Source organism: Astatotilapia calliptera, chromosome 6 (genome assembly GCF_964374335.1).
Source record: "Astatotilapia calliptera chromosome 6, fAstCal68.1, whole genome shotgun sequence".
In the NCBI taxonomy this organism is placed as follows: domain Eukaryota; kingdom Metazoa; phylum Chordata; class Actinopteri; order Cichliformes; family Cichlidae; genus Astatotilapia; species Astatotilapia calliptera.
In genome coordinates this window covers 10,793,718-10,818,374 of record NC_137427.1, presented here as the reverse complement: position 1 = coordinate 10,818,374, position 24,657 = coordinate 10,793,718, and the positions used below count along the sequence as shown (strand labels likewise).

General features: G+C 39.7%; 1 protein-coding gene across 2 annotated transcripts; it reads left to right on the top strand.

The window, feature by feature from the left end:
- The first annotated feature begins 1,953 nt into the window (after positions 1 to 1,953).
- On the top strand, positions 1,954 to 24,419 carry qtgal (queuosine-tRNA galactosyltransferase). 2 transcript variants are annotated; one of them, XR_013909622.1, is made up of 13 exons: positions 1,954 to 2,374; positions 3,411 to 3,527; positions 3,622 to 3,721; positions 4,916 to 4,980; positions 5,783 to 5,848; positions 6,680 to 6,775; positions 10,123 to 10,218; positions 11,331 to 11,455; positions 13,659 to 13,794; positions 13,918 to 13,986; positions 14,085 to 14,159; positions 15,667 to 15,853; positions 24,339 to 24,419. XR_013909622.1 is itself a non-coding variant. In XM_026170236.2 (12 exons), exons 1-12 carry the CDS (start codon positions 2,240 to 2,242, stop codon positions 15,745 to 15,747), a joined length of 1,161 nt encoding a protein of 386 aa, XP_026026021.1. In that variant the 5' UTR covers positions 1,954 to 2,239; the 3' UTR covers positions 15,748 to 16,015. The 2 variants fall into 2 exon arrangements, 1 of the variants encoding a protein (XP_026026021.1); XM_026170236.2 differs by lacking the exon at positions 24,339 to 24,419 and having other exon boundaries at positions 15,667 to 16,015.
- Positions 24,420 to 24,657: the final 238 nt, after the last annotated feature.

Here is a 24,657-nt window from a genome sequence, read left to right as displayed (position 1 = left end):
CTGATTACACATACAGGCACGCATCCATAAGAGCAAACGGTCATTGTCGCAGGTGTGGGCCTACTGGTGTTGGCCAGAGGGGCGGATGGCGCGATATGGCAGCCTCGCTTCTGTCAGTCTGCTCCAGGGCAGCTGTGGCTACAACCATAGCTGCCTCCACCAATGTGTGAATGCGAGAGTGAATGAATAGTGGCATTGTAAAGCGCTTTGGGTGCCTTGAAAAGCGCTATATAAATCCAATCCATTATTATTATTATTATTATTATCTGTGCATTGAGTCTAAATGTTATCTAAATTCCACTTATCATACATTAAAAAAATAATTCCTGGTTTGGACCTCATCTGATGACACTAGCTGTTGTTCCTGGCCTGCAGTGAAGCAGCTGTCCAATTTAAAGGATCATTCAGAGTTATAGATTAAGCTAAGCCTGACTGAGATGTTACAGTAACATGGGAACAATTAGTCTCAGCACGTGCACATAAACACAGTGTGTATTCACTTAAAACAGTTTTTTAAACGACATCCTGTCCATGCAATGCCCTGATTAAGGAGGACCGTGTGTGTGCAATAAAATTCAGAACTTCATTAAAAATTATCTCAGGACATTAACCAGAAGAGGAAGGCAGTTTATGTCTTCATAAAGTGGATAATATACAAGTTAAGCAGCTTGGTTCCTCTAGGCTTTTCTCTTTTTATTGCTCATGAATGGTTTTATCAGTGCACAAAAAGAACAAATGAGGATTATTTTGAGAATAACAAGGGGGTTTAGCAATCTATACAGTGGAAGTGAAGCTAATGTGTAACAGAGTTTAGATATCATGCCTTCAGCATCACTAATTCCTACACACACAGACAATCTTCCCTCGTGATTCTGTTACTTTTGAAAATAAAAACGATGATATAAAACAATAGCCCATCCTGTTTTTCTGTCTGCTCACCAAGACAAACATCCCATGCTATGGCTGCCAACATTAACATGAAAAACACACTGATCTGGTCCCTATTCAACATGAGAGCTAAGAACTGCACAGTTGTATGTCATCAGTGCTGAGTCTGACCAAACAGAACAAAGAAGCCAGAACGACACACCCAGCTGTTTACTTTAGTGAGTTATAGGGATAAATCTTCTTCCATTTACTTGAAAATAAAATTTTAAGATACTACAACGCATCGGTGACATTAGCAGAGTGTATGACTTAGTCTTTTATTGTGCCAAGAACAAATCAAGCATGAGGCACGGTTGTGCTTTAAATTAAAACGATGATGAAATTTGTTTTATAAACATTTAAAGTCATTTTAATTACCTGATAATATATGTATTATTAGTTGATTTAAAGGATTGGGTCCTGATAGATAGATAGATAGATAGATAGATAGATAGATAGATAGATAGATAGATAGATAGATAGATAGATAGATAGATAGATAGATAGATAGAATTTTTTTAAATTTATTACTTTACTACTTTTTCACATCACTGTAGATAAATAGGTCGATCGATTAAAATAAGTAAATAAGACAATAACCATAGATAACTATAATAACTATAAATAAACTTATTGTACGAGTCACTTATTTATTTATCCATTGTGATATATTTTACTGTAGAATTTTAAGTAAGAGATTAGGCTTCTGTTTTGTAATTTTGCGCAACGGATTAATAACAATAATAAATATTAATGAAAAGGGGAAATATATATATATATATATATAACAAGCACAGCAAAATATATCCCAATAATATCCCAATAGCTTGAATTAGACAGTTTGTTTAATAATTAAGCCTCATCCTACACTTTGTTTTCAGAAACGCGGTATCTTCAAACAAACAGCAGTCCATACGCTTCGTCTACGTCACCGCTTTAGATGATTGACAGTGAACCGCAGCGAATCCGGTGTCTGTCCGTGTTTTGCATGAGCCAATGAGCGTCCGGGAGTCATTATTTGCGGAAGTTATTAGACTGCTAGCAACACTGTGGGTTTGAGCTACATCTTTAGGATAAATTGTCACCATGTCCGCTGTTAAAATTCACAGGAGACCTTTTAGGTGATGTTTGTAGTAGAAATGGGTCCACTTCATGTTGAGAAGTGTCCTAAAATGGCTTTGCTTTAATCCACGTGGATTTCGCGTGTCTGCCTGCCTTTCTGTACATGTACACACATTTGTAACCATTTCTTATAGCTTATATTCTATACCCTCGAGTTAGCGGTCGCTTGGCTACTTTTTATATTGGCCCCATGAGACGTAGCGAGGACACGGAGCAGCAGGTCTGGGAGTCAGAGGTCGACATGAACCCGCCGAAGCGGCTACGCACCACGGAAACACTGACAGGAGTCAAAGAGCGGGAGGTGGAGAAGAGCACTGTGGATGTGGTGGGTGATGATGACTCAATTTAATGTCGATACTGACATTAAGGAGAGTAAAAGTTATAAAAAGTGATATGTCCACTATTACCACCCTAAATAGTTTGTTTACTGAGCATACAGGCTTTATCCTCGTCTCTATCTCGGTGGTGTGGCATTTACTTGCGGTTTTAATTTGTTAAGAGCAAACTAATAGAGCAACAGGCTTGTCTTCTAGAGATAAAGGTCTTGAAACGTAAATATTCGCTATAGTTATTTTAGGGAAACCATTACAGATCCTAATAATGAAAGTGGCATCTGTTGGGCTACACCAGTCAGCCACAGTATTTAAACAGTGGATGGACAGATGAATAAAATAACCACATATTACAGTGTAATGCACTCGGAAACATTGAGTGCTGGTATTTATGTGACTCTCACTTTGACACCCACACAAATGTTGTCGCAAACCAAGCACTCCCCAACATCAACGGCCTCCAATTCAGCACAGGGCACCTAATGACAAGATGGAAAAAGCAAAACAAAACTGTTCCATTAAAAATGAAAAAGTCCCTAAATTGTTTGCCCAGTTTCTTACCCCATGAAGGATTGACATGAAGTCTGTAAAACAAGCCAGATTGATGGAGATCCCACCCCAGAAATCCAGGACCCACTGCCAAATTATCAGCACCAAGTACCACTTATACCCCCACATGTCCCAAGTCTATACCTTAGTTGTGTCAGTTATTTTGGCAGCTGTAACAGGTTCAGTATAATATTAGAAAGCTGCTTGATTGGTCTGAACCAAGTTGTGCCTAATATACTGGAAACGTTGTACATATAGACACTGGCAATTTCAACTTACTTACTATATAGGAGTTTGACTTTTGTTATTTCCATGCCCTTTTGATTAAAGAAGTGCTACAGTTGCAATTTTACTCATTTTCAAGATCACTTCCCTCCTGCACTTCCAGTTTATACCATCCTGCTTGATTGTTGTTTTTGTGGTTGCCAAAGCAGCAGTTGAACTGAGTGTAAACTTTCTATTTGTGTCTTCTTTACTCAGAGTATTGTCATGCCAGTGTATAATGCATCATGCTGGCTGGATGAATGTCTGCAGGCCATATTGGTCCAAGATTTCTCTGGATCCATGGAGCTGTCGGTGTTTGATGACGCAAGCACCGTAGGTTTTGTAGGCATATTTACACAAGTGAAAGAATACATTGTCTCATAGTTTGAGACATCACTTAACTCTTATGCATGTGCGTGTCTTTTAGGATGACTCGAAAAAAGTGGTGGAAGGTTGGAGGGAGAGGCTAGAGGCAAAGGGCATCTCAGTGGTGATCTCTGGTCACAACTCTGAACAACCTAAAGGAGGTCAGTAACTTTTGGGATGTGATCAGCAGTCAGTCCACGCTCCCAATCAAATTATGTGACCTTTATTTTGTAGTTGAACATGAAGGCCTTAATGCTAGTAGATGCTCATAATTCCCGTAACATCTTCCCAGTTGTTCCTATCACCATTTGTGGCAGCTAATGATATCAAATGAAAGCCATTGTTACATTCCCCAGAATAAACCACGTCTGAGGTGAGTACTGACAAGTTTCTGGGGAGAAATGGAAAGTATGTGAAAGAAGGGGGATTTATTTACATGTAAAATCAGTTTATATGAACATGGTTGACATAAAGACCAGCCATGCCGCAGCCCTTATGCTGAAACAACCAAAAACAAAGGCAAAAGTTCAACCAAACACAATCTCCAAAGAACGGTGAAAGCTACTGAGCTCATTAACAAGAAGGCAGCTTGAATGCTGCCAAATTGGCCTACTGGCAGTAAATGAGCCATTTCTAACAGTCTTTATACTCTGGGCCCTGCTGATCAGTAGTGGGATCAGCTGCACTGAATCTGCACGTTCAGCATTTCACGAGGGTTACTGGGTTGAACAAAATGTTTCATTGAAATTGTGTCCAACAGGCTTTGAAGTACTTTTACTTTGTTTGGTGACTGTCAGAAGCGTTACACAGTTGGTAGCGAGGTCTGTATACAGCCCACTGTATTAAAATAAGCAGTTCAGACAATAAGTCAGTTTCCATTGGTGCAACAGCTTATCAGGGGCCGTTTAAGATCTGGTCCTTAAAATCTTCCACTCTGTGATGAGTGTTGGACTTACTCTTGTGAATGCTTAATTAAGGAGAAGTGCAGAAATACAGTGCAACCTTTAAGAGACTTTTTTTCCGTGACTGAAACAGGAACTGGTACTCTGCAGCAATTTATACTGATTTCAGATGGTTGTGTTAAGTTCATGTCTGTTACTTATTTGTAGAATGTGCATTGTAACGTAGTGCAACACATTTCAATGCGCTACAATTTGCAGTACATTTGAAAGCCCTCAAGCTAGCAGAAATGTAATAAATGAGCCTTTACTTAAGCGCTTACACACCGGCAGCGCTTTTTCATGTTGTCTGGTTTGACAGTTCATTAAGAATCCAAGCACACATTTAACAGTCTCACAAAGACATACTTAAAACCGTAAGAACAAATAAGCATGAAATGTTCTTTTGTCTTTCAGTGGGATATGCAAAGAATAAGGCCATATGTCAGAGTCGTGGGCAATACTTGTGCTTTCAGGATGCGGTGGGTGTGACCAAGTGTGCTTCATATCTTTCATAACACATACAATAGTATGTCCAAAATAATGAAATCATACCGGGGTGTTCAGTTATCCAGAAAATACATGCAAACACAGATCTCAGCAGTCAAGTTACCGACTGATGGGCTAAACATGAACATGAAAGAGAAGTTTAAGTTAGATTAGGATAGCTCTGTTTTTGACACAGTGCTTTGTAGCTGCTTATCTGAAACACTCATCTGACACACTCATCTGACACAGCCAAAAATGAAAGCTCCAAACATCTGACAATCTTCCAACCTCTGATCGCCTCTGGCTATATTTGTTCTTATCTTTCGGAGTCGCATCATATCAACTTGGCTGTTTTCTGCTAACTTTTCACAGAAAACACTCAGTACCTATGAGATTGGTTTATCTGAAAGCAGTCAACTAGTTCTGTTTATTCTTGTGACTCTTTTTCTGGTAATGCTGATATACTGATATATTTTACCCTCTTAAACTTTAAATACAGCCTTTATCTCAACCACGCTATGAAGATAAACTCTTGTTCTGTGTACATCAAGTTTTTTGCCTATTTTCTATCTATCATTGCAGTTAGACAGACCCTCCGAGATTATTAAAAAATTGTTTTTTATGTTAAAATGCTAAAATTGTCAAAACTAACAATAGAAAATTCAACCTAAACCATTTTGACCAAGCTCTAATATAGTTCATTAAGTGCAAATGAAAAAGAATTGTGTGTATTGTCCATTTGTTGTCACATGTTATTGGCATAGACATTTAAAATAATTATTTTCTTAACTTTAGGATGACATTATGTTGCCCCAAAGAGTTCGTCTGCAGTATGAGGCGTCCGTCTTGCACAAAAACACTGTAAGTTCTCTCTTAAGCGTTTGCTTAATCACTTCCTTCCCTGTCTTTTCTTCTCACTTCTCTTCCTCCTCCTCTCTACCTTTCCCTCTGACTATCAGTGTTAAAATGAAAACAACAACAACAAAAAAGATATTGTTTGTAAGAGTGAGCATGTGCATGCGTGCGCGTGCTGCTGTACAGTTGGCATGTAGAACAGAGTGAGTATCCGGTGTTGATGCTTTCTTTGACCTGGCAGGTCAGGGGTTATAGGTCATGTGTGTGTGGAAAATAAGGGCGACAGCATAGAGACAGCAGGCTTGCTGTCCTCCATAAACAGCCTGCCTGGTTCTGTTCCAACTGTAATTTTTTTATAGTTGTAGGTGAAAAAATGGGACCCGTATTTTGTTTTTCAGTTTTCTATAATCTCTCTTTATGTATCCTCTGATTCTGATGTAATTCTTTCTTTCCTTTTTTTGCTTGAATATGTCTCATAGGAAACACGATATGAAGCAGTAGTTTGCATTATTTGGGTGAAATGTATTAGAACTTTTAGATGACTTATTAGTTATTCTGCCAATAATATCTTAGTTTTTTTATTATCTGAAATAAAAAAATATGTTAAACAATTCTATTAAACTTCAAAATCAAGTTAATATTTCAAACTCAGCCTTCAATCTGAAGCATAATTACTCAAATCGTTGGAAATTTGTGCAGCTCGATTTACAAAAAAACAAACACAGAAGCTCTCTGATACAGAATTTTGTCTAAAATGATTGAAAATGTTTTGGGTGGTTCTTGGAGTGAAATTTTTTATTTTACTCACAAAGTTGTGTATGTGTGTTTCCATGATAGCTGATTGGCTGCAGAGTCCAGCGAGTACCGGAAGGATCTACAGAGCGTTACACTCGCTGGATCAACACACTCAGTCAGGACCAGCTCATCACACAGGTAAATGAATGCAGCTTAGCGGAGCATGTTTTGATTGCTGACTAATGTGTTTTCGCATGCATATGTGAATGCGTGAGGTCACGTGACAGGCAGCTACTAGGTCAGTTTGAAACAGGATACATACCTGCTGTACGCAGTTTCCACGGAAATGTGTTTGTGGAGTGGAGAGAGGATGCTGCATCACTCCTGACCTCTCTGTCTATCACAATCCCAGCAGAGGAAACAGACCCCAGTGTCAGCTGTCTGCTGAGGGCAGCCTGTAGTGGAAGCTGGTAAAAGTTTTGAGCTTTGTGTAGAAAGCCTTGTGCAGCTACCAAATCATCATACACAAGCACTTTAGTTTTATTATACTGTAAAGCTGTCTGAAAAATTGAGTACATCATTTAAAAAAAATAAGAAAAAATAAGAAAACAGGTAGCTCACTACTCAATAAACCTACAAGCTTCAAACGGTTTCTGTGCTCCTTGTTATATTTCATACATTGACGGCATCTGCAGTCATGCCAAAGGACTCGTTATATATATGAACCCTGTGATTCAGTAGCTTGTAGAGCCACCTTTTTAAGCAATATCTTGAAGTAATTGGTTTCTGTATGACTTCATCGTTTTCTCACATCATTCTGGAGGAGTTTTGGTCCACTTGTCATTACAGCGTTGCTTCAGTTCATTGAGGTTTGTGGGCATTTGCTTATGCACGGCTCTCTTGAGGTCTTGCCACAGCCTTTCAATCAAGCTGAGGTTGGGACTTTGACTGCGCCATTGCAGCACGTTGCTTCTTCTTGGCTGCTGTGTTTGGGATCATTGTCCTGTTGCGTGACCCAATTTGGGCCAAGCTTTAGCTGTTGGATGGATAGTCTTACATTTAGCTCTAGAATACTTTGGTATACAAAGACTTTATGGTCTACTCAAGGTGCCCGCGCCCTGTGGTTGCAAAACAAGCCCAGGTCATCATCCCTCCACCAGGGTGCATGTCAGTAGGTATGAGATGTTTGTGCAGATATACTATATTAGGTTTTCATCAAATCTGACACTGTGCATTATGAATAAAATCTCCATTATTCTATTAGTATTGTGGACTCTTCTACCGTGCTCTTTTTAGAGGGATATAAGCCAAATAAGCCATGTTTGTTCAGTCTTTTTCTAATTGTCCTATGATGACAGTAACATGTAAGTTCCAAATTCATTGGTAAAGGGCTCCATAAAGACATAAAAGGTAATGGTGTTAAACATTCTTGACCTAAGTGCTGACTACATTAATGAAATTATGATTTCTGTCATAGATGGGAAGCCATAAGGTAACCAGTGAATACACCCTGATAGATGCATAACAGATGCACAAGCTGTTGGCCCTGGCAAGAGGAACTATGAACTAATCATGAGCCTTACTAATCACTCAAAGCCATGAAAGCATTTGGTCACTTGACCAGCTTGGCTACGTTTTTGCTGTAATTTATGACTTTATGCTTGTACTCATAATCAAATATAGTGGGCAAGATTTGAGAGTTGTGTCCACTTGTGTTTGCCATACAAGCGCTCTAAATAGGCAAATTCCAATACTTATTCACACTATAAGTATTGGAACATTTTTTTAGAATTTCTTTGACGATGTGATCAAGTGAAAATATTTACCCAGTGTGTTTTTAAAAAGTTACATTATTCACGAAGTAATAAAAAAAAACAGTGATATAAAAGTAAAACCCCTGGAAGTATGTCTGTTTTTGAAGAGATGGAAGTCTGCTGTTTCTGACTTAACAAAACACGCTGTCACTAAGGATACAAGACAACCTGGACTGGCTCACTCTCCCTAACACACACACACACACACACACACGCACACGCACACACACACACACACACACACACACACACACACACACAAGGTCTGCATAACTCCTTAGCAGACATTCCAGGATATTTATATGATATTAAGTTTCATGGAGCATGAGAATGAGATCATACATTGATTCTGCAGTCTTAAAAGCCGCTCCTTTTCCTTTTCCTTCCCCTTCTCTTTCTTGACTCTATCTGCCTTTGCTTTTACTTTCTTGACAAAGAAACTGGACTTAACCGAGTTAAACTTTAAAATTTACATTGAGCACTGCTTCTTTTACTCTAACATTCATCTGTAGGGCATTAGATATGGTTGTCTAAAATGTTCTCTACCCCTCTGATTACTCACGTTCACCCTAATGCTCTCAGTCTTTCCCAGAACTTGGTCTCTTATTCATGCTTTTGGCCACAGCTTACATCTGCAAAATGTTGCAATATTACTACAGAAAGGCAAAGAGATGCACGTAGGCGGACACACACACATGCACACACACTCATACACTCCAGATTCTGTCCAGCTGTTCAACTGCCTGGATCCAGATGTTTTGCACAATTATTTTCATCTGTGATGCATTTCTGTTACGCAGTAGTATTTCCACTTCAACCATGAACAATCACACAAATACAAATGCATATGCACACAGTGTGTAAGACAGAGTGATGTAGTGGGAGAGGGAAGTAGGACCACCTGAAATGACCTTTAGATTCAATATGCAAAAATATTACTGTTACAAAATGCACACAGAGATGAGGAACAAGCAGGGGTGGGGAACTGAGAGGGGGCTGGGTGCTGGTGTAACAAATGAGTTGGGGGCCTGCATCTGTAAAAAGAGAAAGAAATATAGTGGACATAATCCGATCCTGATGTATTAAAAGAGTTTTGCGGTCAGAGAAACGAGGAGAAGCCAAAACAAACTCATTAGTCAAAGAATCATATGCGAGAGGATGGAAATGTGTATCCTTCCCCTGCACACTTCAGGAAGCACACACACTGCTTTAAGAAAGCACATGTGGCTGCACTCTAACCTATTTTGTTTTCAGGAATAGAACTAAACTTCTCCTGAGTGCAGCTTGTTGCTTAAATACTATTGCGAAATTTTTCAGAGCCAGTAGCTTCAAAATCCATCCAGTAAAGTTCGCACAATGTGAAATAACAGAAATAGTATAAGAAAATAAAAACATAGTAATTAATAACCTTTATTTACTGAAAGTGGCACAAGAAAAAACTTTTTTAAAAATGTGTTGACGTTGCCTGTGCTCCTCCTGGCACCCTGTGAGCTAAAGGTAAGAACGTGTAAAACCAGATGCATTAGATACATTCTTGAATAAAAATGTGCATGAAAACTTTTTCAAATGAATCTCAAGCACAGCAACACAAACAATTAATTTAAGTTGGACGGTGTGTAGCTAATATGACACTGTATATTGTCTCTTTATTAGGTTATTGACCAGAATATACTCCTACAGATCTGCCACAAACTGAAAATTTATGAAATTCTAACAGTTTGTCGGTTTCAGGTGTACACCTCCCATGGGCCCAGTGTTGTCATGCCAACATGGTTCTGCTCACGGGAATGGTATCAGAAAGTTGGGCCGTTTGATGAGGGAGGCAAGGTAAGCATTCCTATTACTCAAACTGACTCTCTCAGGTGTTCACAAACCCACTTTGTTGCTCTTGTCGACTCACCAAATGTCAGAAATAATAGTGATCGGTCACCTCTATACACCTGACCAGTCACTTCTTGAATGTATGAATTGGTTGTGGATGTCAGAAATGGACATCCACCTTTCCATCCTTTCCATCCTTTCCATCCTTTCCCAGATGGAAAGGTGTGGAAACGGAGGAGTTTTCAGACACTGTTCGAGCAGCTGATAAGAACATCCTTTAAAGCATTCGACTTCTCACCCCTACTCATATCAGCTGTTTTCACACATGAAAACTAGGAAATTCTGTGAAAATCCAACTGAAACCTTGCCTGACGTTTTCCTTTCTCACATCTAGCACACTGCTAAAAACACAATTGTTAAATGTTCTCACTATCAAAAATACATTTGATATCTGATATATAAGCCCAAATCCAAGAAAGCTGGGACGCTGTGGAAAATGCTAATAAAAACAGAAGGGACTGATTTGCAAATCCCGTAAATCCATATTTTATTCATTATAGAACACTGAAAATATATCATGTCATTTTACTGTTCCATGAAAAAGTGAGCATAACAACACAAAAGGTTAGGACAGGGTTTACGAAAGGCTTGAAAAGTAAGTGTTGCTAAAAATCATGAAACTACAAACAGGACAGACAACACCCAGGACTGTTAACCAGCTGGAGTCTTATATCAGATAAGAGTGCAACACGTTAATCTCCCAAACATCCAGCAACTGGTCTACTCCTTATTTGTGGACTGTTGTTAAAAGAAGAAAGGAACCCTTAATGTTAGCATTTAAATGTTGCTATATTGGATTTTTGGAATCAGAATTTACAAGATTCAGACTAGAAGGTAGTGTGGCAAGTTATCAGCTAGCACTTCCAACATGGACTAGATGGTCTTTATTTAGCCGCATACCAAGTCATCTTATTTGTCAGACAATTCAGTTTAAAAAGCACCAAATATTCAGGAGGTTCAGTTTAGTGACTCGGATTAGTGGAGGTAAGGCCTAGCTGCAGCTCTCTGTGTTTGGGCATATGTCATATCATACCATAATTCTTCTTCTCTGTCTCCAGGGAGTCCCAGAGGATCTTCTCTTTTTTTACCAGAGTCTTCGTCATGGTGGGGGTCTGTTCCGGGTTGACCAGTGCCTGCTGATATATCGTTATCATGAGAAAGCAGCCACTCACTCCGTAACTGAGTCAGTCCAACCATCATTCCTCTTCAGCTGCATTCACACACACATACTTGGACATGGTGTTGATCCTCCACCTACTCACAGCTGCCCACTGGCATCCCAGATTTTCTCAGAGCTCACACACAGATATACTCACACACATACACAGACACGTGTTTTAGTAAGCTTGAGTTTGTGGAATTTCAGTCACTTTCCCAGCGTATGAATCAGGAATTTCTATGCGTTTTCTTCTCTCTGTGGAATGCTCAGTATCTGTCCAGTGGTGCTGGGAGGGAATCGGATTGCGTTGTGAACAGAAATGTTTGACATATTGCGTAGCGTTGTGTGTGCGCGCGTGCACGCGTGTGTGTGAGCACGTGTGCATTCCTGCTGTTGCCTGTGCATCAGCATGCAGTCTCTGCAGGTGTGTGGGTCTGTCTCTAAATCTAAAACACACCAAAGAAAAAGATCTTTCCTGCCTTCTCTCCACTCACACTGCCTAACCTTTCATCCCTTCTTTCCTGTTATCCCACCTTCCTTCCCTCTTTCCTTCCTTTCTCCCTTGCGTCTAACCAGTGCTCGTATATCTGCCCGTGTTGACGCACTCCTTCACCAATCATCCTCCTCTGTCTTCATCTATCATCTATTTTTGGAGATCTATTTCAAGCTAGCTGCCTTCCACTCTCCCCTACTTCTTATAACCCCTTCCCATGTACTGCCTACTTACTTCCTCTCTTTAGTGAAATGAAACCATTATCTTATTTTTGTCTATTTACGTCGATCTTGCTCATGCATGTAATTGTAGATGTGCTAAATGTGAGGTGTCAAGTCTTTTAAAAGATACTGCCAAAAAGTAACTGAGTTGGGAGGCTTACTTACACAGAAATGCACTGTTTGTAAATGAGATGAAAAGGTTTGTGTGTAGTTAATCTCTACCATATTGCTGCCCTGCCTTAGAATCAAAGCCTGTATAGAGAATGCATAATAACCAAGGAATCTGGAGACCACCCGAGCTCCACGATGATGGTGGAATCGGGTTTGCTTGCCATATGAGGCCCAGTGCTTAAAAAAGTAAGAAGTTCGCATCAAGAGATGAGAGTGAAGCACTTTCTGAGAATGTCTGCTTGATTTCTCATTATTAGTGCCTTTGTTTTAAAATGTGAGTAGAAGGGGGTTAAGCTTGTAAACATAGACAGATTTAATCTTGAGGGTGTGTGTGTGAGAGAGAGAGAGAACCCTGTACACAGTTGTGCAGAGGTTACAGGAAGTCAAACTAATTTACATGCATAAAATTTTCCATCTACTTAAAGCAACAGATCACAACTTAATAAATGTAGTACTTGCCGCTTTGTAAAGGTATGACACCGAAAGGATGGTTTAAATTTGTAGCTTTAGCTTTCATTTGTATTCACTGATCATTTACAATAGAGCACAACTAAGTTAGGCTGTCTCAATCAGACCGGTTGTAAACAAACTGACCAACATTTCATCAGCTGCTTTTTTTTCGATCGGTCATTGGAAGCTCTGTTTTGTACCCTTACACTTGCTCCTCCTCTAATCCCAGAGCTTTTGCAGTCAGTGTAAATGACGACTGCTCAACTTAAATCTAATTTTTGGGGAAGTGGATGAAGGGATTCAGATCTGGCGAGAAGGGTAGGTAATAAGAGAAGAGGGAAACAAGTGGTTTTGATGTATTTTGACTACAGCACATGTTACAGTTCACCAATGGTAAATATTCTTCCTCAGCCACTTTAAGGAGTTACAGTAGAAGTCTTTGTTTTTTTTTGTGGGAGATTAATTGAATCTAGGAAAGTCAAATACACAACAAACATACTCGTAGAGTCTTTTACTGAAAGCTGTTGTTTAGTCCTTAGCTCATAGCCTAAGAGCCAGCTCATGTCACTAGTAGTGACTCATAATGTGAAAGTTTGCTCATTTTGACTCAGTAGGTGATACTTGCTCTTTGAGCCTCAGTGTGAAATCGCAAGTACAAGTGGTCAGAGTGGGACTTCCAGAGAGAAATCTCTAAAAAACAAACAAAAAAACCCCAGAAACTGTTAAACGGGTTCAGAGGGGAGCTTCTCCCAAGACCTTCAGCTTCCTTGAAAGTGTTCAACCTGCTGCTTAGATTCAACTGCTTCTTTCCCCACACTAAATAAAAAGAATCTCGGAGTTGTACCAGTGACAGTCTGATTAATTTAGACTTCTCTGGCCACTCTGTTCACAGAGAGACTATTTGGAAGCTGCGAGTAGACTTCCTGCAGGAGAGAGTTCTCAGCCAATGGGAGAGCTTCACCATATGGAACGCTGGTAAACAAGGCCGAAAGCTGTACCGATCGCTTAGCCCAGCCAATCAGAAGAAAGTATGTTGCCTTCAGATGAAAATAACCAGCCAAATCAACCTGCTTCCTGTGTCTCAGTAGATACAGATAATGAAAAAAGTTGTGAAATGGGTGTTTGAAATTAGTGTCATTCTGTTATTTTAGGTCAAGGCTTTCTGTGATGTGGATGAGAACAAGATCCAGAAAGGCTTCTATACATACGAGGAGTCCAAGGTGAGATCATATTTGTTACATTAAACAGGTCTCCAAGATGGCTTTATTCCAGTGATTTATTTTTTATTAACCTCTCTCGTGTTCCCGTATCTTTCTAGGAAAGGCCTAAGCCAAAGATTCAAGTTCTGCATTACAAAAACGCCTCCGCTCCTTTCATCATCTGTGTCAAACTGGTGAGCAAAAAGCATGTTTGTGTGTTGTATGTTTGCTGTTTCTGACCATCTGTTCCTCAGGTCTGTAATCTATGTTAACAACATAATGATGAAGGGCGTGTGCCCACTGCACGACATAACACACACAAACACAGGAGAGGCTGTCAGGAAATGGGTAGAGACAGCAGCCTGATCTTTGATCACATGATGCTTGTACAAACATTACATGTTTTTGCCACTATTGTGTTTGCATATAACACATCATGGTTTGCATTTTATGCTCCAGATCGTGGCAGTACACATAGGCTTTACCTAGAACAATGGCAGTTTCTTTTTATTCATTGGTTTTCAGTATGTAATGACACACACATCCATTGTGGCAGTTAAATCACGTAATATCTATTTATCACACAGCCAAATTCAGATTCAAATCTATGGTGACCCCCACCCCACCCCACCTCAGGGGTCTACTAATTGCTCAATTATGGGAATTGGGAGAAGTAATCAGAGTCGGAGGAGATGGAGACCTGGACCCAATCATTCTCTCTCTTGTTCTCTATGACATCCACATAAACAAACACCTGGACTCAATCACACTGGGTTTACACCCAGGTGTCAAATATTTATTATCAGCAAATATATTGATTTCAACTTTTCTCAAAGACTCTGGTTCAACCTAAATTCCTTTAGTTTAGTCAAACATTTATTGTTGTATTTCTTTTGGCTTAAAGCCGAGGGAGTCTATCATGTTTTTCTATCATTGGTCAAATTCCATAAGGACCTTTTAGCATTTTGTAATTCAAGTAGCCTCAAAAACAAGACTTCTGCAACTCCTCTTGGATCTGTTCAGGATTTTGAAAATTTGGCCCTTGATAGGAGAGTTTGGTATTCACAAGAGACGGGATGTTCCAAAAAACTGTTGTTCAAATCAGGCATTCCTTCATATAAAGGAATGCCTGATTGAGTGGCAGAAAATCCTGCAGGAAAATTTGATATTCCAACATTAGCAACAGCTGCCTGCACTGGAAAACAAAAGAAAAAAAAGGAGTAAATCTATCAAAACAAGAGTGTCAAAGATGGTCTGATAAGTGCAATAAATGTGCTAATATCAGCATTTCAGAAACATTTCTACTGTATCAGCTTCAAAATGCACATCGAGCATGTCATTCTTTTCTTGCATAGTTAGTCTGTTAACCTTACTTTCACATGCAATCAAAGGTAACAGCTAGCTATGTAAAAAGCTCAATGACACAGTGACACTCCCCCCCTCCCCCCAGTTTAAAGACAAAGCTGCAGGAAAAGGTTGTTTTCTCACTATTTATTTCCTTTTCCTTCTTGCTTGCTGCTGCTTTAAGTAAGAAATACCAAGTCAAAAGAATTCTGAAGTCCACAAACCCTGATGGCTGATTAGTCCACACTTGAAAGAAAATGATGATGTTTGTGAATGAAAGTTGTGTTGTAGAAACTGTGGCCTGCCATGATCTTTTCTGTTAATGTTCTTTCTCTCGTGGCATCTTTTCATTCGTAGGACATGACTGGAGGCAACCTGGAGGAAAATCTAAATTCTTTGCAGCTGAAGGAAGGAATAGATTATTACCACTTCAACTGACTGTTCAGGGAGATGGGGAAGACTGGAGGAGGCTTGCAGGTTAACAGGCAGTGGAATGCAGAGGAATACGTCACTTTCACATATATGCAAACTGAGAAGTAGGCAGGTAATAACAGGAAAAGAGTGAACACTGGAAATAAGTGCACATTTACAAAGATGAGGGTAGGAGATGGCTGTCGTGTATTTTAAGTCTTAAAATGGGTTAAATGCCATTTTTTGTAGTTTCACTTTGATATATCGGCTAATAAAGTCACAACAGGATATCCCAGCTCTGACTTTTTCTGACCCTCTCCTTAAGCATAGCACAAAGGTTTGTAAGGCTAATTCCACATTTCTTGCTGAGTGATGAGTAATGGTTGATACCAGACTCATATATTACAAAAAAGAAAATATAAAACCAAGTGAAATTTAACATAGCTTAATTTAACAACAATTACAGCCTAACACCTTTGAGTCTCCTCATCTTTAATACATACAAAAATGTACATAACAGGTCAAATGGAAACAAAACAATTTAGTGTCTTACAAAGGTGGGGACAGATTTACTAAACAGGCCAAGGTGTGGTTATTTTATTGATTTACAAAAAAGGCACTAAGTTCATTTCAATATCAAGCGCAAAAAATAAGACCTGATTTTTTTCAGAATTAAATAGCTGCGCAAGCAGTTACTGACATGTCGTAAACATTACTAAAATAGTTTGGATGCTTGATTTAAATATTCTCCTCCCTTTATTTTGTGCCTTGAGAAAGGAACTCCCTGAAATACGCATGCAACAGGTTTAGCTGTGATAATACACTAAGCTAAGCTGACTGACTGCTGACACGTTTATTATTATTTTAAATTAAAAAGCGTGTATATTTCCCAAAATGTTAAACTGACACTTTTAAAAGCAAAAAGTAACGATGAACTGAACCAGAGCTGAAAGAGGCAGCACAAGGGAAGATATGAAATGATAGAAACAAATGTGAAGATCTGAAACCCTTGTACTTTACAGATGACTGTTATATATCATTCAAGAGGACATTGCCAGTGTTCATTACTGAAGGAATAAAATATCACACAGTCTGTGTGAAGCCAGTTCGATAATTGCCAACCTGTATTCTTGAACTTGTAACTGAAGTTAAAGGGAAGTGCAGTCATGACAGAAAGTACAATTTATAAAGGGTGGGATGTTTTATGACTACATTTCTTAACAATTGTTCCCTGATGCAACTGTGTAAAATCAGATGCACGCACACATCTGCAAAGAATGTGCAAACACAGATTCAACTCAGATTTGTTTCTCTTTCCCTGGGTCTCTTATGAAATCTAAAGAACAATAACCTCTTTAAGAGGGCACAATTTTGATACGTAAACACATAAAAAAAACATTTATGTTACCTCACAGAGTGAGGAGTTTTTCTGCCCAAAGGTAAACAGACCTATCCACACAAAATATCCCCCAATGTTTGCTGGTTTGGCGTCGTGGTTTGCATTACTGTAAATTTGGCCACAACAGTTTAAAGGGCAGCGATGGTTAAAAAAACGGTCGTCATCCCTACCAAAGTTTTATTTTCGCTACCTTTGTTATCATAGGCACAAAGTGACACATAATCACTGCACCACATTAGTAGGTAGGATTGGATTTAGTGTTGGATAAATAGCAGGAGTGAGTCAGGTTTGAGGTGAAAGCCCCTTGCCTCTGCCACCCACACCGCACAGTGCTTTGTTTGGGCAGAGAAAAAAAGATTCACATCCACTTAGCCACTAGCTTCTATCTACACCCCCTCTTCCCTCTCTCCTTTAAACTCAAAAACTTAAAGGAACAGTACAACCAAAATCAGATTTACCCATTTTCCACCTCCACCCTGGAGTGCGTTTTATCCATCCAGATTGTTGTTTTCATGTCAGTTGCCCCGGCTGTAAAAATGTCTGTCTTTGATATAATAGAGCTAAATTAATGGAGTTAAATGGCACATTTTAGTGTGCTGGGCAGATTGTTGTGTCCACACCAATGACCTAGGTGATTAAAAAAATCCCGTAACACAGAATGATTTTTTGTAGGAATTATTTTCTTTCTACTGTCCGCATGTCCACCGAAAAAGGAGAGTGCAGCTAGCTGATATTACATCTCAGCTGAGTGTGGGACACCATTAATGCTTATGTCCTGCCGAGCTGTCGCCTACTTTTTGTAACAGGTGGATGTATGCTTTGTTCTGCAGATCGATAAACACAGCTGGTATAGTTTTTACAGTTTTGATCTCCATAAAAAAAAGTGCCATTTAGTTCTTTTATATTCAAGAGAGGGGTTAATGCATCTGTAGCTGATTTCTCCAAACAGAGTGACTCACACCAAAGTAATGTAAAAAACCCAAAACAACAACAACAATGATTTGGAGGTGAATTTTCCCTTTAATCAACAAGGCTTTTCCAGAGAGAAACTTTGCATGTGATTTGGGGTTTTTTACATAAATGATTTGCCGTTTTGTTTAAGGTGGGGCATATTTGAAACGTAACATTTATCTGCTTCCGAATGCAACCCGTCATTCAAAGTATGTGCAGTCATAAAACTGTAATATTCTTTGGATGAATGAACACAAAATATTTGAGAACAAGCTGTTTAAGTAAGACCGCATCCTGTCTAAATAACGCACTTTTTAGCCAGTCTGCCCTCATGATGAAGCACTTGGTGGATGATCAGAGTGAGCTCTAATGGAGGATCTATGAAAGAGAGTAAACAGAGCTTTACTCAGTGTATACACTCTGGTGCTCTGCAGACATCAGACCTCATAATGCACACACACAAGCGGACCGAATGACCCCGACCCTGGAGCCTGCTTGCCCTCACTGGTCAAATAAATCTACGCGTGTGTAGAAGAAATATACACACGCATTCTTACACAGCTGCATGAGCTCTGGCAGTGCAGCTGATAAGAAAAAGAGATAAGAGAGTGGAGTGTTTGAATGAAGGGGGGTCACGGGTCAGAGACTGAGGGCTTTTTCATTCACCTGGAATGATACAGCATTCCTTTGTTTCGACATCTCCCTCCAGAAGAGGTTTTTGTGTCTGAAAAGGAGATGCACATGCATGCTGTGTAAAATGCTGCACTATAAAGAGAAAGCACACTGACTATTTGCAATAATTACCATCTGTTTTACCTTTGGAAGTGTTATGCAATAGCAGCGTATAATCAAATTAAAAGCAACTAACTGGGCGGTTCGATTTTTAATCGAATCTCTACGGAGCCACAAAAGGTCTTTGAACCTTATGATGAAGGCAAAGCAGCCTGTTTAACTATAAATACTTTGGCTCTTCATTTTCATTATTACAATGTCATGTTTTATGGCAATTATAGGCCTAAAATAACAAAAACTGATAGCTTTGTTAATTTTATCACCAAATAGGTCCTTTTCTACGATTCTTGAGCACCTACAGCACTTTATACAACATGCTTCATTCACCAGTGCACCTTTTTTTCTATGTCTAAATTCTCTCTAACTCAAATGAAGACTTCGGAGAGCAGCGTGGGGTTCAGTATCTTGCCCACGGATAGTTTGGCATGCAGACTGGAGCAGTCACAGATAAAACCACCATCCATCTGATCACTAAAAAACATGCTGTAACTCCTGAGCTACAACCACCAGCAAAACAGAACTACTGTGAAGTGGAAGGAAAAATATCTATTTGCATGTACATTCCTACTTTGAAATAGTAACTACAAAGCTGGTTGGGCTGGTCTGATTGGCCACACAGAAGCCCTTCCTTATGAGGTTTGCATGTTCTCGCTGTAGGTGTGTGGTGTTACATCAGGTACTCCAGCTTCCTCCCAGAGTTAAAAGACATGTTAGGTTAACTGGTTATTCTAATTTGGCCACTGATGTGAGGTATATGAAATGTTTCAAGTGTACAGAGTAAACCTCTTAACAAATGTATGGTCAAATGATCACCAAGGCCAGAAAATTGCTAGACATTTACAAGTCCTTAAAGCTAATACCCTTCCTCTCGACCTCCACACATCTGATTCCATTGCACTGTTCAAATCACGATTAAAAACCCACTTATTCAATCTTGCCTTTCCCTCTAGTTAATATTTATTTTATGATTTTATATCATGCACTTTTATGCTCATTTAAATTCTTGTTTGCTCTGTACCCGTTGCTTTCCTATGTATCAGTGACAGTTATCTGCTTGCATACTTAGTACCTGCTTTGGTCCTATTTCTATTATCCTCCTCCTATTCTCTATCTTACTTGTTAAGCACCTTGGCATACCCTTGGTTTTTAAGTGTGCTTTATAAATAAAGTTTATTATTATTATAATAGCTGAAATTTAATTTTTACTCTGACATGTACCATTAAGACCTCAGCATCATTAGCAGTGAAAGAAATCAGGCCACAAAATGTCAAATACTGATTTCCTCCATGATGTCTTTGGGATATGAAATCTATAGTCATGCAGTCTTGGACATGACTATCCAGAAATGGATAATCTTGTGCAAGACTATGCTGGCATTTCTGTGTATACATCCACAGTAGCTACTGCCATTAAGACACTGCAAAATTAATTGGATCGGGCACCAGGTGATAGGTGTAAACCAAGACAATTATGAAACATTTAAAAAATTACCTCAGGTTACTGGCTGGTAATTAAACATTTACACTGCATTGAATGACTCGAGAAAGAAGAAAATTGTGTTTGTAGAAATTGTGTTTATTTATTTTTGATCAGTTGTAGTGATGACAATTCTGCTCAGCATATATGGTAAATGGCCTGCATTTGTATAGCGCTTTTCTAGTCCATAGGACCCCAAAGCGCTTTACACTACATTCAGTCATTCACCCATTCACACACACATTCACACACTGGCGATAGCAAGCTACATTGTAGCCACAGCTGCCCTGGGGCGCACTGACAGAGGCGAGGCTGCCGGACACAGGCGCCACCGGGCCCTCTGACCACCACCAGTAGGCAAACACGGGGTATAAACAGTATAAGAAAACAAATCATTACAGTCTACAGCGAAGTAGATGCTCAGCCCAAAAATCATATTCCTCACTTTCACTGTCTCACTGTCTTCCTTTGTAGGGAAGCATGAAGTGGTGTTTCATTGGCGTGGGCTCAGTGTTCCTTCCTTTTATTCAACAGCTACTGTCAAGCTGCCATGCGTAAATTAGGATTTCTTAATAACAAAAACAAACCAAAAAAGACTGAGAGAAAGGAAGTAAAGGCCACAAAGGTTGTAATGGGAGATAGAGCAATTGTGTGTTTGGCTCAGTGAGGAAGAAAAGTGTAGACAGACATGGCGTTCCTCCTGTCAGTCTGCTTGAGAAGAGCCAGGTGACTGCAGGGGAGAAGGTCAGAGGTTCTGCTGCTCTGTAAATACTTCACATGGTGCAGGAGCATCTGAGGTCAAACAGCACATCAGAAAGAGTCCTCTGTGGTGGTGACAGGATTAAACTCGAGAGTCCCTGTGTAGGCAGTGTCTACCCCTATTTCAAACCTAAGGAGAGATGCATTTTAAGGATAAGCACTTGTTTACTGATTCATTAACAACGATAATTATATTGTAATACTTTGTATAAGCCCTTTCTGAGAGCGTTTATTCACACAGTTGTTCACAAATCAATTCAAATACGAGTGCAAACATAATATGTGAGAGAAATATTTGTAAAGGCTTATAAGCAAACATCATACATATATAAATCCGCAAATACATTACCACGGTTACCTAAATCATTAAAGATCCCAACATTACCCTGGGAATCCCAACATAGAAATAACAGTAAACACTGCATCTAGACAGTGGCGCATGGAAATGATATGAACCTGTGTATATAAGCTTATTCTAAATTTGTGGTTTAGAATTGTCCAAATAATTTTTTTTCACAGCCTTGTATTCCAAAATATTCATATTACAAAGGAGGGTTATTCTTTACTGTATTTTTTTTTTAAATTTAATTTAATGTCAGAAATCCAAGGAAAAGGGCATTTTTATTTATCAGTTTCACAGGGAGGCATTATGGAATGTGTGTGTAGGGTGGGAGGGGGAGGGGGGGTAGAGGAGTTTGTTACAGCATTTCTCGAAATGCGTCAGATTGCTCTGGCTGTCCGGGGGAATGTGACGAGTCAGTAACATGCTTGCCTTCTGACTGTTTTCTCACGGGAAAAACACCAAAGAGACAAACAGACGCTTATGTGACCGTTTTTTTCATGTCATTTTTTTCTACAGGTTTGTATTTAGAGGAAACCAAGCAGCAGGACTGTAATAGCAGCGGCGCAGGGACATTAGCCGCAGCTACTGCAAAAAGGGTTACAAAGAATAAAGTAACTCACGTGCGTCCTTGAATCGGGTTAAACGTCCTAAAACATGACAATAGAGGAAAAGCGCTAAAAGGCAAAGCATTGACTATTTCACATGTTTTAAGGGGGACGTTTGAGGGAGCTGCAAAAATCAGGCTGCTGCTCCAGACCTGCATGCTGATCTAATTTTCACGCTGATAATATGATCCATGTGTTTATAAAGCCGGCATTCACATAACCACTCACTTAAGCAGTTTGAAGAAGAATAAGGGACCTGTTGGACTTCAAGGAAGCGCAAAGGTGCTTACCATGGTAGAAATGACACATTAAACTTGTGTTTGCATATATATGAAAACACATGCAAACACAGGTTTAATGTGCCTCGTATTCAATTTTTAATTCTGCTGCTCCACTGTCAGTGTCTGCTGTATTTTAGCTATCAATTCTTCCGTGTCATACAAACTAACACGAGCGTTTATTCCCAGTTAGTGGGTTCAGTTTTATCTGTGCATAGCTGGCCAGTACGTTCGGTGTTCAGCTTGGAGCTCTGTCTCATACACATATCTTTCCGGTGTATCTGTGGGAGTGGTTTGGAGTCAGCGCTCGCGTGTCACTCAAGCGGAGTCAGCTGCTGGCACGCGCCCCCGCTGCCGTGAAGCGGTGCTCGCAGAGCGAAAGTTTTTTTTTTTTTTTTTTTTTGAATAGGCTCTGTTGTCTTGCTGTGGGCGCACTACTCCTTTTACAGACTTCTTGTCCTGATGCTTTCCAACCTCAGTCGCAACTTTTACCTCGGTTGATCCAGCAATGTAGCCCGCAGGCGTGCAGAAGAGTATTTTTGTGTGATATTTTAACTGGATACTTTTGTTTCGGGGGCTACAGAGCGCGCAGCTAGTTGGGCTGGTCTGGTGTTGTGTGGTTGTGCGGGATCTGGTGACCGCTGGGGCAGACAGGCCACCATGCTCCGGCCGTGGGCTGCGCACTGGGTCGCAGCTGTGCTGCTGTGTCGGGCGGTGGCACAGTACTCCAGCGATCAGTGTAGCTGGCGAGGAAGGTGAGGATGGAGACGAACAAAGGATTTGTGGTCATATCAGTTCAGGAGCAGATATCTTTTCATTTGTGAATGTCAGGCTGATAATCTTGAAGCATTGCGCCGTTTTAAGTGATGGCACGGACAACACATGGTTCATTCATATAGGCGTAGATTATTAAGGTTTGGTTAAAACAATCTTGTGACTTAATGTGCTGTTTACTTACCCCGTGTTTTTCACAAGTGATGAAAGAAAGAAAATTCAACCGTGTGTTAAAAGGATAAGTGTTTCTTTGAGCCAGTTCTGTTGTTACGCATGGTTTTGGCGTTAGATGAGTAGTTTTAGTAAGATTTAACTTTATGTTCAAGAGGAGCCCTCATGGCTCAGAGTAAAATAAGTGGAAGAAATGTCAGTGAAAACAGGAGATGTTTTGGAAGTGCTTGTGGTTATTGCTGAGAAATGTAATGACGTCACATTTCATTATTAATCCTTAATTCGTTTACTGGATTTTCTTTTTTTTTCTTTTTCTTTTTTTAGCTCAGTCAATACTCTCGAAAAGGAAAGTGTCAATATGACAAACAGATCATAAGAGTGATTTTCGTTGGTTTATTTTGACAGTGTTCCTCTCTGTAGTTTCTCTAAAAATGCTTCCTTTAAGATTTTATGTATGCATGATCACAGGAATGTCTCTAATCTAGCTCCTATCTTAAGTAAATACAGCCACATGGCGCCTTTGATCACTCCTCCAAGTCCCCAAGTCATAAAAAATGAAAGCCTGTTCTTTACACTCTGTGTTGTAAAGTTCATCAGCCTTAAACTTCTAACAACTTAATTAGTCCCTGATGCTGAGGTGGCTTATCAGCACAAGAGACAAGTGAGAGATTTGCTGGCAGACAGCTGCAGGAGTTCTCCTCATTGGTCTTAATCCCTTCTATATGTTTCTTTAACTTTGTTTGTCCAGCACGTTCCCACTCCCTTTCAACATGTAAATGAATCAGAACGGTAGCAATATTGAAATGTATTGAATTTGGTATAGTATTTTTTTCTCTCTCTTATTTTCTTTATTAAATGTACCTGTATATTGTTTACATGTTTGAAATACATTAACAAACAAACATGTTACAGAAATTTCTACATCCACAAAAATGTTGTCTGGATTCTGTAGCCTAGGAGTACAATCTCTGTAGTACTGGTTAAAGGTTGATTTGATGATATTATATTATAGTCCTTTTATACAGCCATATGTGGTAAAAAAAAAAAATCATCGTCTTTTTCTCTACAGCGGTTTGAGCCATGAGTCCCATCGCAGAGATGTGGAGCAGGTCTACCTTCGCTGCTCTCAGGGATCTCTAGAGTGGCTTTACCCCACAGGGGCCATAATTGTCAACCTGAGATCAAACATAGAGTCTTCACCAGGTCATATGTCAGGTCTCCATGTGTGCATTAAACCTCAAGTTTACTCCCAGGTAGAGTATGAGACCAATGTTGAGAAACAAGCCTTAGTGTATAATCAGGAGTTCTGAATGTGTTTGCTTGGCCCACCTTGTTCAGGGTTCTCATGTGTACCTGGAGCATGCAGGGGATCTGAGGCTGCTGCTGGC